The following is a 14,040-nucleotide window of genomic DNA, read 5'->3' as shown; positions in this document are numbered from 1 at the left end:
ATAGTAATTTAAATATATAGGAAGAGGAGAAGGAGAGTAAAGAATAACATTAAATTAAAACAGGCAATCGCTACTGTAAGTACCACAAGATATGGTCGCTCTGGACTGAGGACTGCACGACCATGAAGAAAAGAGTAACCAAACTAGCAGGAATGGGAGAATTGGAACTGATGGTGGCAAAATGCTCAAAATACAGAAGGTGCCACGATTCTAGGCCGGGTACTAAGAGGAGCAGTAGCCTTGAGCAACAATATCAATACCGAACTGATGTTGGCCAAAACGATAGGGATAGGGCGCCCCCAAAAGGCAATAGGAACAGGGTGCCTATAGGAGAAATTTGAACAATAGCAGGGGGTTTTGCTGGGGAAGGTGTGTCCACATCTAGCAGGAAGGCGTATGCACGGAAGGCAAGGTATGAAGAGGTATATGTAACAAATAGAGCCCCTAAGCACCAAAAGCTTAGTAACCAGATGACAATTTTTTTTGGGGAGGAGGATAAGGAAGGAGTGTTGTACTCACAAGATGATACTTTGGTGGTCACCCTTGTGATAACAAACTACACGACCAGGCAGGTACTAATCGACAACAGAAGCTCTGCAGATATACTATTATGGAAAGCATTCTCCAAAATGGGTATTAATGCCAATAAACTAAGGCCATTCCCAATGCCACTAAAGGGTTTCTCTAGAGATACAATATAGCCTATTGTGTCTATCACCCTCCCAGTAACCACCAAGATTGGTACACGGACGGCCACCATCATGACCGACTTCTTAGTGGTAAAAGCCTCGTCTTCCTACGATGCAATATTAGGAAGGCCAACACTCAACCACCTCAGGGCGATGACATCCACATACCACCTCAAGATGAAGTTCCCAATTGATAGTAGGTGAGAGAGAAGCAAGGTGAACAAGTTCTAGCATGAGAATGTTATGTGCAAAAATTAAGAAGTGGCCGCAGCAAAGTTTGTGTCGTAGCAAAGCAAAAAGAAGCATTGGCACCACCTTCGGTGGAGGCGAGCAGAGTCAGCAGCTTATTGAGACCAATGAACTGTTGGAACTTGTGATGTTATATCCAGACCGCCCTAGAACTACTACACGTATTGGGACCCAAGTCCCACCAGAGGACAAAGAAGCCCTGAAGTAGCTATTAATAGAACACAGAGATGTGTTTGCATGGAGTCATGGAGACATGCTTGGCATAGATAACAACATCATCAAACATCGCCTGTGCATGGATCCCACCCACAAGACAGTGCGCCAGAAAATAAGGTTGTTTAGTGCGGAGAAGTATGCTACCATTAACGAGGAAGTAAAGAGACTACTCGCTACTGGGTTCATCAAGAAAGCTCATTACCCAGAGTGGTTATCCAATGTTGTCTTGGTAAAAAAGGCTAATGGGAAGTGGAGAATGTGCATGGACTTCACCAACCTGAATAAAGCTTGCCCAAAGGATAGTTTTCCTTTACCATGCATTGATGTTATTGTGGATGCAACAGTGGGACACCGTATGCTGAGCTTCATGGACGCCTACTCGGGTTACAATCAGATATGAATGCAAGTAGTAGATAATGAGAAGACCTCATTTATAACGAATCAGGGGTTGTATTGCTATCAAGTTCTATCGTTCAGATTGAAGAATGCAGGGGCTACCTACCAAAGGTTGGTTAATCGCATGTTCAAGGAGTAGATTGGGAAGTCTATGGAAGTGTACATAGATGACTTGTTAGTGAAAAGCAAGGAACCCACCAAGCACCTTGAAGACCTGCAAGAGACATTTGGAATCTTAAGCTGTTATAGGATGAGGCTGAACCTTGCAAAATGTGCCTTCGGGGTTGAGTCAGGAAAGTTTTTAGAATTTATCGTATCTGAAAGAGGAATTAAGGCCTCCCTAGAGAAGATAGAAGCCATACTCAACATAAAGCTGCCAGGAAATCTGAATGAAACTTAGCAATTGGCAGGCAGGGTAGCCACCCTGAGTAGATTCATAGCCAGGTCGATAGACAAATGCCTCCCCTTTTTCCAAGTAGTATGCAAGATGCACCCCTAGAGCGAAGAGTGTGATGAGGCTTTCAAAAAGTTGAAGCAACACCTAGCTAGCTCGCCACTCCTAAAGTAGCTAGAGAAAGATGATATACTTTGTGCATACCTAGAAGTTTCCTAACACATAGTATATGCCGTCCTAATAAAAGATGAGGGAGTAGCCCCGCATCTTGTGTATTACATAAGCCAGGCTCTTAGAGAAGCAGAAGTGAGATACCCCCGAGTTGAGATGTTAGCTTTCGTCTTCGTAACGGAAGCCAAAAGACACCACCCATACTTTCAATCTCACTCAATAAGGATACTTACAGAGAGCCTGTTAGTGAAAGCTGAAGAAAACTTGATAGCTCAGGAAGATTGGTAGGGTGGTTGATTGAACTAAGTGAGTTCGATTTAGAATATGTGCCAAGAAAGGCAGTAAAGGGGCAAGCGCTGGAAAACTTTGTGGCAAAGTTTTTAGGCTATCCCTAAGAAGACACAGTAGCTCCAATGCAAAAGCCATGGGTAATATTCATATATGGCTCATCCTGCCAGGCAGACGGGGGTCTGGGGATGCATTTGCAAAGCCCCGACGGTAAAGAAGTGACATATAAGTTGGCATGTACAACATCAGGAATGAAGGAGGTGCCTTTCCCATGGCAAGTGGAAAGGAGAATCATCAAGATCCCAACCATAGGGAAAGAAGTGGGTGTCCTGGGCTCCAATATCCCAGTTTGGGCGAATGGTGTGGTCGAGTACCTATATGAAAGAAAGTTACCAGAGGAAAAGGAGGAGGCAAGGAGGGTAAGGAGAAAGGTGGCAAGGTTCATGTTCATCGATGGAGTCCTTTATGAAAGGGGTTTCTCAACCCTGTTACTATAGTGTATTTCCCTATAAGAAGCACATTAGTATGTCTTGGTAGAAATACATGAAGGAATATGCAGAAACCATTTTGGTGGAAAGACCTTAGCTAGGAAGGCGGTAAGTGTAGGATACTACTAGCCTAATTCACTAAAAGATGTGTCAAGTGCCAAACGCCTCTCCAGAGGGGTTAACATCTATGACAGCACCATGGCCTTTTGCACAATGGGGAGTAGATTTGGTTGGGCCATTCTTGACAGGGAGAGGCAGAGTAAAGTTCATGGTTGTAGCCGTAGATTATTTCACAAAGTGGGTGGAGGCAGAGCCACTAGCAAGCGTGACAAGCAAGACTATGACAAGGTTTTTATGAAATAATGTAGTTTGTAGATTCAGAATCCCTTGAAGCATAGTGTCAGAAAATGGGTGCTAGTTTGACTCTGACCGTTATAGAGAATGGTGTGCGGAGTTGAAGATAAAGGTGAAGTACTCCTCACCAGGCCACCCTCAAGTGAATGGGCAAGCAGAAGCAACAAATAAGTCGTTATTCTTAATTCTAAAGAAGAGGGTCACGGAGAAAAAGGGAGAGTGGACGGACAAGCTGCTAGAAGTACTTTGGGAGTATAGAACATCAACAAAAACTCCAATAGGGAAATCCCCATTCACATTGGCGTATGGGTGTGAGGCAGTTCCCCCAGTCAAAGTAGGGCTCCCAAGTTATTGAACAAGCCACTTCTCAGCTGCCCAAAATGATAAGAAAATAGAGGAGTACCTCGATTTAGTGAAGGAAGAAAGGGAAATAGCATAAGCCAAAATGTTGCAAGAAAAAAGTTAAAGTCAAGCAATACTTCAACAAAAGGGTAAAGTGTAGGACTTTTAAGGTAGGAGATATGGTCTTGAAGAGAAGCGGAGTGACTACCCAAGATGAAGGGAAGATGGTGCCCCAGTGGGAAGGGCCCTACTTGGTGGTACCATTTGAAAGGCAGCCAAAGGAAGGAGCTGCCACACCCATGGAATGCAGAGCAGTTAAGGAAATTTTATCAGTAGCATTTATAGTGGTTCCATTTACTTTGATCTCATTTCTTTTTTGTTTTACATTTATATATTCATGTTTGTGGTAGCATTTGCATTTGTTTATCACAACTTAAATCCTGCCATGCTTTGTTTCATTGGTTATTTCCTGGTAGAAATAGGCATTTGTGCAAAATCAGGCGAGCAAGGCATGAAAAAGGGGAGGGGAGGTCACTAGATCATGCCACCCTTAAACACCTATGACAAGCTTTAGTAGCTTACAGTGCCATGAAAAAAGGGCGCAAAGGGTACTTGACCATGATAACCTTAAACACCTATAACAAGCCTTAGCAGCTCGTGGTGCCATGAAAAAGGGGCGTGGAGGTCACTAGACCATGCCTTCCTTAAACACCTATGAAAAGACTTAGCAACTTGCAATGCCATGAAAAAGAGGCGTGAAGGTCACTAGACCATGCCACCCTTAAACACCTATGACAAGCTCTAGTAGCTTGTGGTGCCATGAAAAAGGGGGTACGGAGGTTGCTAGACCATGCCTCCCCTAAGTACCTATCAAGAGCCTCAACGGATTATAAAATAGAAGGCTAGGAGTGAGCAATTCAAATAAAACAAAAGGCCAAGGGCCAAGGACGCATAACAGAAAAATCAACAGATACTCATCATTAAGGCGTGGGTAAACCAAAGTCTATTATTAATATAAAGTTTCAAAAGTAAAAAATATAAAGAGTAAGCATAATACAAGAGTAGTCAAGAAACAAAAGAAAGAAAGCCATCTAAAGGGAGCTAGGGGGCATCATTCTCAGTGGGCAGCAGTAGTGGAGGTATGCCTATGAAGGCATTAGGCATCTCATCTAACCCAAAGGTGTCGACTCGGTGGCGGGTAGCTACTTCAAGGAGGAATAGGTTCTGGTCTAGAGCCTCGAGGTCTGTACTAGGGTCAGTCAGAAGGCAAGACCTAAGCCTCAGGATGCCAGCACCATAACCATAAGCAAAGGCACGATCCCTGTTAGCAGGGGCCAGGACTAATTGGCCACGCAGGCGGGCAATTTCTACCTGAGCAGCAGCTAGTTTGTTCCTCTTCTAGGTTAGCTGCTGGTCTTTGGCAAGGAAAGCTAGATTTGACTTCCTAATCTCCTTGTCCAAATTCCTGTGGCTATACTTGTATTGTTGGTGGCATTCCTAGAGCTCTGCCAAGGCCCCCTATGCCTCAGAAAGGTCAAGGGCAGTAAGGCGGGTCTTCTCCATGACGGCTACCAACTCTTGAACTAGCCCTTGATTGCATTTTTGTGAACGGGTCAGCTCCTCGTGGGTTGAGCCCAACTCCTCACTGTGGGTGAGAAGCTCAGAATTAAGGGGAGTGAGATCCAATTCAAAGCCTCTCTGAGCATTAGAAAGTTGGGACTTTGCAGAGTCCCTTTCTGACTGAAGAAGCCTCAAGGTGAAGTCATCTCTAGTCTTCTCCTCTTGGGCAGGGCTTATAGCATCACAGAGCTTGAAGACTTCACTTTCAAGAATCTCTATATCACAATGCAAGGAGTGGGAGTAGCCCTCCAAATGCTCTGGTAGTATCTCCTGCTTCTCCACCAAAATCTCTAACTCCTATTGGTCCACTCGCCATTTTTCAAAAGGGAGCTTGGCAACATAGCACAACTTTTGCCGCTCTCTGACCTCCTCCTTAAGACGAGCTCGATCAGCCAAGATCCACGCTGCCAAATCATTAATGCCCTACAAAATTAAAAAAAAAAAAAAGGCACTCAAGTAAGAAATCGCATAAGAAATTATAAAAAAAACAAAGGAAAGCAAGTCACTTGCTGGTGATACCTCACAAAGCCAATCTTTAGACGGCTAACCATTTGGGCAGTGGCCTCAGCTTGGGTGTTGGCAGAAGAAGAGGAGGTGCCACCACTAGCCTCTCCGCCTAAGATCTCCTTAGGGCTAGGAACACCCCCTGGCAAGGAGATCTTGTCAAACCTTAGCGAGGTGGCATGTTCCCAACCACACCATCCAGGTTTTCAGTATCTCTCAGGTTTTCTGTGGGGCTGGAACTCTATCCACCCCATCAGTAGGAAGGACGCTTGCCGTCCTTTTGAAAAAATTCCAAGTTAGGGAAGGGACAAGACCTCTTGCCAAAGGTGGATGAGCCTTCTCGCCCACAACAGGGTCCAAGTTGAGGGTAGTTGCAACTTAACCGTCCAACTCACCCTCCCTCACCAGGTCTTCAAAAATGGAGAATTTAAAAATGGAGCTAGACGCAAGGTGAGCGCCTATTGGAGGGGCTCAAGTTAGGAGGTGGCAACTAGATCTAAGAGGGCCAAACTAGCCAAGCCATTAGCAGCTCCCAGTCTGAGAGAATGTAGCCACATGGAAGAACCGCCAGACATAGGGAGTGTAGGAGTGACTAGCAAGGTAGGCACCTGGCCGTGGTCACCCTTTGAGGGCTCTAGAGTTTTGTTTTTGCTTAGGCGCAGGGGAAGAGGCATCCTCATTGCGAGCCATTTTCTTTTGCCTCTTCTATTCCTTTTCGTTCTCATTTCTCTCTTTCTTCTCCTTCTTTTCCTTCTTCTCCTTCCTATCTTTCTTGCTCCTCTTCTCCCTTTTTTTTTTTCACTTTCTTCCTTCTTAGATCGCCTTTTCTTTTCCTTCTTTTCTTGCACGGCTTGAAGATCCTTCTTGCCATTCTCCGAAGGTCTATCAAATTTAGGGGGAGGAATTGTGGTCGAAATCAAGAATGATTGCTCCTGAACATGGGAACAGTTGGGGGACATCAGGAACCGATCTATATGGGCGGGCATTAGTAGGAAAAAATTCCAAAGCTAGTCAGGTGAGCCTGAGCCCAAGAGCGGACAATTTCAATTTGTGCGAGTTCCTGAATTGACAAAGGCTCCATGTTCTCCCACAAACTCTTATCAGGAAGGGCGTCATATCGCCCTAACTGGAAAATCTCTTAAAGGGGCTTCAGGCGTTGGAAACTCTCAACCTTGGCTAGTAATGAAGAAAAACTTGTTCGTCCAGTTTTTAGCATTCGAATGCTGAGTCTCAAATCGAGCCAACGTTTGCCCTTTGTCTTTCTTGTGAAAGCTAGCTACCCTTGGTGGGGGGCCTCACATTGTAAAAGGACAAGAAATCCCGAGTACTAAAGTTCGGGTAAATATCCCCAAAGGGCTCCAAGACCATAGAAAACTATGCAGGTGCAAAACAAATGCCCTCAGTGTGAAGCGATGGAGTTGAGAAGGCTCCAAGCTGAGCAAATCCAAGATGTTACAAAGAGGGCGACATAATTGGAGTCTCAGCCCATGAGACAGAAGGGATGTGGTTAGAGTAACTTTGCCTGCGAACCCTTCACATCACAGCACCCAGGCATAGGGACCTCAGGATTGCATCTTCAGGGATGCGGAATTCATCCCAAATTTCTAGGAAATGCTTCTATCTCAAGGCTGAAAGCCAGCCATACCCATCAAAGACTAGGGTGTCTGGTGCTGGGAAAGGTTGAGCAGAGTTGCCATTGTATTTTGCCATGGAAATTTGAGAGAGAGAATGGCAAGGAAATGAGGAAGACGGGATGGGTAAATGCCAAGAAACAAGAACAGGGGGAAAGCACGGGCAAGAATGGGAATAGGGAAAAGAAGTAAGGGAAAGAATAGAAGAGATTGGCAGACGAGTATTTAAAATGGGCGAATAGGAAACGCCAGCCGTAGGCATCATGACTTGACACTAGAATAGAAAAGTAACCATCACATGGAATCCTTACCGACGCTACATCAACTGTTAATCATGAGTGACTCTTCGATTTTTGAAAATGTGAAGGGATAACAGGGTATTTAGCAGTTTGTAGATAGACTAGGGGCTATTTTAAAACAGGGATTGGAATGGAAAGGGGGCCCATAGCAATGTACACACTAAGAAAATATATATGATAATAATAAAAATGTGTTTGTAAAAATTGTCAACATAAATTCCTCACGCCATGGAGCGAAGGGAATTAGCAGAGTAGTTGGAGGGCCCATTTTGTATTTAAGCCCAGTATAAAAGCCATCTGTAAGCAAGCCCAAACTGAAGAGCCCAGGCCCAATAGGGATCTACACACTACATGCCACTTTACTCCGGAAGGAGCAAGTCTCACGCATATACATGATTGTTTTGGTTGCTTAGAGATGATTTAAATCGATAAACATAGCACAAGATAAACAACGCATGAAAGTAATCTCATATAGTGCTGATCTAATCCAATAGGAACTCTCTATATATACCAGGAAACCCCAAAAATGATCCATCTTTGAATTCTGAATTACTTGAGTGATACACTTTACTGACTTAAGCATCGGAGTGTTCTCTGGCGTATCACGTCGAAGTCTTCTTAATATTTGCAGGTGAACGATTGCATTTTGGTGGGGGAACACATCCTTAACATCCTAGCACCTAAGTGAAAAAATATTAAAAAGGGTGGGTCTACACCCACTGTTGGGGCTCCCACTAGGCCAAAATAATTTTTTTTGGTTTTGTTTTTTCACATTATTTTTTAACACTTTTAAATATTTAAAAAAAAATTCACAATATTTTTAAACATTATTTTCTTAATCACTAAGTAAAAATAATTAAAAAATAAATTAGAGCAGTAGCTCCGAGCGGGATCCCCCAGCTATTTCCTATTAAAAATTAGGGACAAAAACTTTGTAAACTACATGATAAACTTTTTAAAATTCTAAAAGTAAGATAATTAAGACTAGAAAATGAACATAAGTTAGAAAAACATATATCTAACAAATTATAAATGTTAAATTGAATTGTGTATCGGTTAACATAAAAAATATAAATATAAAACAAATTAGTTCAACTACGACACTTAAGAATTAAATTAGACAAAAATAAAAATGAATTAGTCTTAGTTAGAATATTTAAAATCTATTTTTTTAAAAATAAATAGGATGATAATGTGGGCAGACATGCGACATGTTTTATGGCAGCCACGTGTAGCACATATAGGATCACAAATTCAACTCAAATTGGTACGAAAATGACAAAGAACTCCGATCCTTATATGTGGTCAAGTGGCTGATCATAAGGGTCATGGGTAAGATGGGCTTCAGCAACAGATGGATTAACTTGGTCATGCAGTGTGTAACTACGGTATCCTATTCTCTCCTTATTAATGGTAGTTCTCATTGCAAATTTATACCAACTAGAGGGATCATACAGGGAGATCCTCTCTCCCCCTATCTTTTCATCCTGGTGGCTGAGGTGCTTAGTAGCTTAATGAATCATGCTGAAAGTATCAAGATGATTCATGGATTTCCTATTTCCAGGGGGAAGCTTAGCATTAATCACCTATTTTTTGCTGATGATAGCTTGATTTTCTGTAGAGCCAATGCAAGAGAGTGGTCATCTATCCATGTTTTGCTAAACCTTTATGAAGAAGCCTCGGGTCAGAAACTTAACAAGACCAAAACCTCTATCTTCTTTAGTCCCAATACAAAGCCAACTACAAGAGAATACATTTTGAATCTTGCTGGAACTAGGGCCTCTTCAAGCTATGAAAAGTATCTTGGATTACCAGCTCTCATTGGTAGATCTAAGCATGCTGCATTCAAGGATATCATTGATAGAATCAGAGGAAAAATCAGTAACTGGAAAAACAAGTTTCTCTCTCAGGCAGGGAAGGAAATTCTTCTTAAGGCTGTGATTCAAGCCCTTCCCACTTATTGCATGGGAGTCTTCAAGCTACCTAAATCCCTTTTGAATGAAGTCAATAAAATTATGCACCATTACTGGTGGGGCCATCCACAAAATGAAAAAAGGGTGCACTGGGTATCTTGGGGTCAGATGGGAAGATCGAAATCTGCAGGTGGCTTGGGCTTTAGAGACCTTGAGAGCTTTAATTTAGCTCTTTTGGCTAAGCAAGGATGGAGAATTATCCAACAGCCCAATTCCCTTGCTGCACAGGTCCTAAAACTGAAATATTTCCCAAGTATTGATTTCATTCAAGCCAAAGTGGGTTATAGGCCTTCATTTATATGGAGAAGTTTCTGTGCTGCAAAGGGACTGATAGAAAAAGGCTCCATATGGCGCATTGGTGATGGTCAAAACACCAAAATATGGAAGGATAGGTGGCTGCCACAACCTACAAGCTATAGAATCCAATCACCTGTACATATTCTGCTGGAGGATGATAAAGTGGCTAGACTCATAAACCAAGGAACTAAGCAGTGGGATAGAGGCTTGATAACAGAAGTTTTTGGCTCTGAGTTAGCAGCAGTGATCCAGAGAATTCCCATAAGCTCTTCTGGTGCTATGGATAAACTAATCTGGTTGGGATCCAAAGATGGCTCTTTCACTGTTAAGAGTGCCTATCACCTTCGGAAGGAGCATTTTGCACAGCTCAAGGGACAATCTTCTAGAGGGTTGCTGAGGCAAAGAGACTGGACTGGCTTGTGGAACCTGCAAATCCCTAATGCTACCAAATCTTTCTTGTGGCGAGCATGCTTAGAAGCTCTCCCTACAAAACTCAATCTCTTCAGGAAAAAGATTATGGACTCCCCTATCTGTCCTATCGATTGCTCGGAAGAGGAAACCACCACTCATGCTCTCTGGAACTGCATCTCTGCCATGGATGTTTGGAGTCAAGGCCATATTTTTTTCCAAAAAAGCTCTTTAAGGGTAGACAGCTTTAAGGAACTGTTCGAGTGCCTCAGCGAGCAGTGTACTCAACCTTTGATGGATCTATTTTCAGTCATTACCAGGAACATATGGCTTAGAAGGAATAAACTGATTTTTGAGGGTTCCTTCATGCATCCCAATCTGGTGGTGAAACAAGCCTCTCTTTCTCTTGCAACTTATAAGGAGGCCCAAGGCAATAGGAAAAATACACCTCAAGCATCTAGTACTCAAACTACTGGGTGGTCCCCTCCTTCTTCAGGTTCAATTAAAATTAACTGGGATGCTATTGTGGATGTGCCCCAAGCTAAAGTTGGCATTGGTCTGGTGGCCCGAGACCATGAGGGCATGGTTTTAGTCACAAAACAGCTTCTTATTCCCAGCATTCCTGACCCTCTATTGGCTGAATCTTTAGGAGCTTTTCAGGCAGCTTCTCTGGCTAAGGACTTGGAGTTCAGCCCTGTCATCTTGGAAGGGGACGCTATACAGATAGTGAATGGCATTAATCAACATGTTGAGAGATGGGATAGGGTGGGAATGGTTATGTATGACACTAGTTTGGTGCTCTCCAGTTTATGCCAATGGTCTATGGCTTTTGTTAGGAGATGTGGTAATCAAATGGCTCACAATCTGGCTAAGGATTCCCTTAAGCTAGGAGAGAATTCGGTTGTTGTGGTCTTTAGACCTCCCTGTAATCGTGTATCTCCATCTTCCTTGGTTTAATGAAATGGTGGGTTTTTTTTTTAAAAAAAAAAAGTGGCTGATCATAAAATTTTGACAAGTGGGAAGTAAGGAGACTTTGACCTTTACTTGAAGACCTCTTTCTTCTACTCCCAACTTCTTTCTTACCCAAACCAACACTTCCTTTCTCTCTCATTTCTTTCAGCCCTCCATTGCTCCTCAAGCCACCTCCCGGTTGAGATTCTTGCAAAAGCTTTCACAGGCTCCCCACCAAATAACTCAACACTAAAAGTTTGCAATCATCCTACACTAAAATTAACACCACAAGGGGGTTCATTGAGGTTGAAGAAATAAAATTAAGTGTTCAAAACATTTAAATTTATTAAAAGTTTTAAGTAATTAGTAGTGCTAATCTTTGGTTGTAAATGAACATATGTGGTGATTGATGAACGAAATTTATAAAGAATTAATATAGGGTTTTGGTTTGGAGTCTTGACTACAAATGTTAGGGTTGAAGAGTTTCTTTGATAAGCCACCTAATTGATGATGAATTGGTATGATTTGAAATGTGTGGAGTTGATTTGATTAAGGTTTGAAGTTAAAAATTGGACAAGAGAGAGTTTAGGGTTTCGACCAACATGATATAAAAATTAGAATATGAAATCTTTAGTTAATAAATCATTTAATTAAGTGAATAAACTATAGGGTTTGCTGATAAGTACTGCAGAGATGAAATTTGATTTGGATGAAAATTGAAGACACCATGAGAGTTAGTTGCGGTTTGGATAATGAGATGAGATGAAATGGTTTTTTATGAAAATTGAAAGTTGAATAAAATATTATTAGAATATTATTATTATTTTGGGATTTGAGAAAGTTGAATTGTTTATTATATTTTATGTGAGAATTTAAAAAAGTTGTAATGATAAGATGAGTAATGTATGGTTAAATTTAGTATCATAATAAAGTTTAACATAAGATGAATTATGAGAATTTAGGGAATTCGAAGTGTTCAAAACTTTACGTGAAATAATAGAAATTTAAAACTATAGCAGGGAGAACTTTGCCCCTATTTATGGTTTTTTATGTGTTAAATTAACATAAACAAGTATAAAAATAGACAAAACATATAAAGAAAATTATTTGTGAGAAAATGGTTTAAATAGGGCTTAAAAACTAGTTTTAGTAAAGTTTTGAAGTGAAAAATGCGTATAATGAAAAGTTAATGGCAAAATCGTAGTTAGACAAAGATTAGAGTACAACTGAAATTTTCTGGCATTATAAGGTTAGAAAAGTATTTCCAAAATTTAAATTGTACACTAATAATTTCTACACCGATAAACAAATATTTGACTTAATATCTATGATTGAAGCATGTGACTCATGCCTTATGAATTTTAATGTGATGTTGAGATATTAAATATTTTATTGATTTGTAGCATATACCGGAACCGGAATAAATGACTGATTGTAAAACCGAAAGAATGAATGATTTATCGTACAAAAACTATTATAGACATAAAAAAAATTATATAAAAGTAAACTTATAAATTAACGTGGCTTCATAAAATTCGTTAGATTTATTTTATAATAAAAATAATTTTATAATCTAACGTATCACATTAAACTACATCAGCTTATAGTTTACTTTTATGACTAATATAATTTCCTTATCATAATCATGCATGTTAAGGAAGAAAAAGATGTATGAGTCTCAAGCTAAGGGATTGCCCTGTTGCTGGTGAACTACAATAATGTTCTAAGACAGGTTGTATGAATCCTATGTTGAAAATCATGTTAAAATAATGAGGGCATCTAGGCGAATGGGGACTGCATGCGCGTGAATGAAGTACAATTACCAAAATACAATAAATTTTCTCAATATACACAAATGTCCCGAGCCCAAATTGAAAGTGATGCACTTCTTGTAGTTGAAGAACTGAAAAGGGAAGGAAGGTCATCAACTTTGTGGAGTACGCTTATTCAAGACATCAAAGCCCTTCTATCCACCCTTCCCAATCGGTCTATTCAGTACAGAGATCGTGAATCTAATGGTGTAGCACATGCTTTAGCTAAATTTGCATGGCATCTTGATGATATAATCCTCTGGTGGGATTCTATTCTAGAATGTATATCCCAAGCTATTTGGGTTGATTCATCATTGTAATGTTGTTTTATGAATAAAGTTGCTTATTTCCTATAAAAAAAAAAAAAGAAAGTCCCAAGCCCTTATTTTCATTTTCTCCCGCCCCTATTCAACGTCATTTCTACTTGATCTCTGTCTTCAATCTTTGTGCTTTACTAGTTAATCGTTTCGTGTTTCTCTATTTTGCTTATGGGAACAATTGATTGTAAATTATTAAATAAGGTTAATTCGAATTACCTCAAAAAGAGAAATTTCCACAAAGTCAGATTTCCACTCGTCTTACAGCCCACGTCATTTTATTGTTTACAATTTTATGTCGCTTAGTAGGCTACTAGTGTAATATCCGCTCATTTTTTCTTTATTTATGAGCCTCATTTTACGTGCTGAGCTTCGATTTAAGTGTTGAGTCTCGATCTACGTGTCAAACTTCGATCTACGTGCTGAGCCTTATCCTACATGTTGTACCTCAATGGCGTATTGTGAAAGTTATCCAGCAGATTTCAAAATAAGATAGATATTTTAAAACTTACGGATATTTTAAATATTATGAAAATAAGATATTTTCAGTATTATTAAATAAGCTTGTTTTTAAAATAACACAATTATAATATTTTAATGAGGTCTAAAAATATTATAATTGTGGATAATTACTTATATTAA

The 14,040-nt window shown here is 40.6% G+C and overlaps 1 protein-coding gene across 1 annotated transcript; it reads left to right on the top strand.

Moving 5' to 3' along the window:
- The first annotated feature begins 1,233 nt into the window (after positions 1-1,233).
- Positions 1,234-2,900, top strand: LOC122310218. The gene is made up of 3 exons (XM_043124100.1): positions 1,234-1,507; positions 1,600-1,661; positions 2,574-2,900. Exons 1-3 carry the CDS (start codon positions 1,234-1,236, stop codon positions 2,898-2,900), a joined length of 663 nt encoding a protein of 220 aa, XP_042980034.1.
- The last annotated feature ends 11,140 nt before the right edge of the window (positions 2,901-14,040 follow it).

This window comes from Carya illinoinensis, chromosome 5 (assembly GCF_018687715.1).
Source record: "Carya illinoinensis cultivar Pawnee chromosome 5, C.illinoinensisPawnee_v1, whole genome shotgun sequence".
In the NCBI taxonomy this organism is placed as follows: domain Eukaryota; kingdom Viridiplantae; phylum Streptophyta; class Magnoliopsida; order Fagales; family Juglandaceae; genus Carya; species Carya illinoinensis.
Note: the sequence above shows the minus strand (reverse complement) of the source record. Positions and strands in the feature narration are given on the sequence as shown.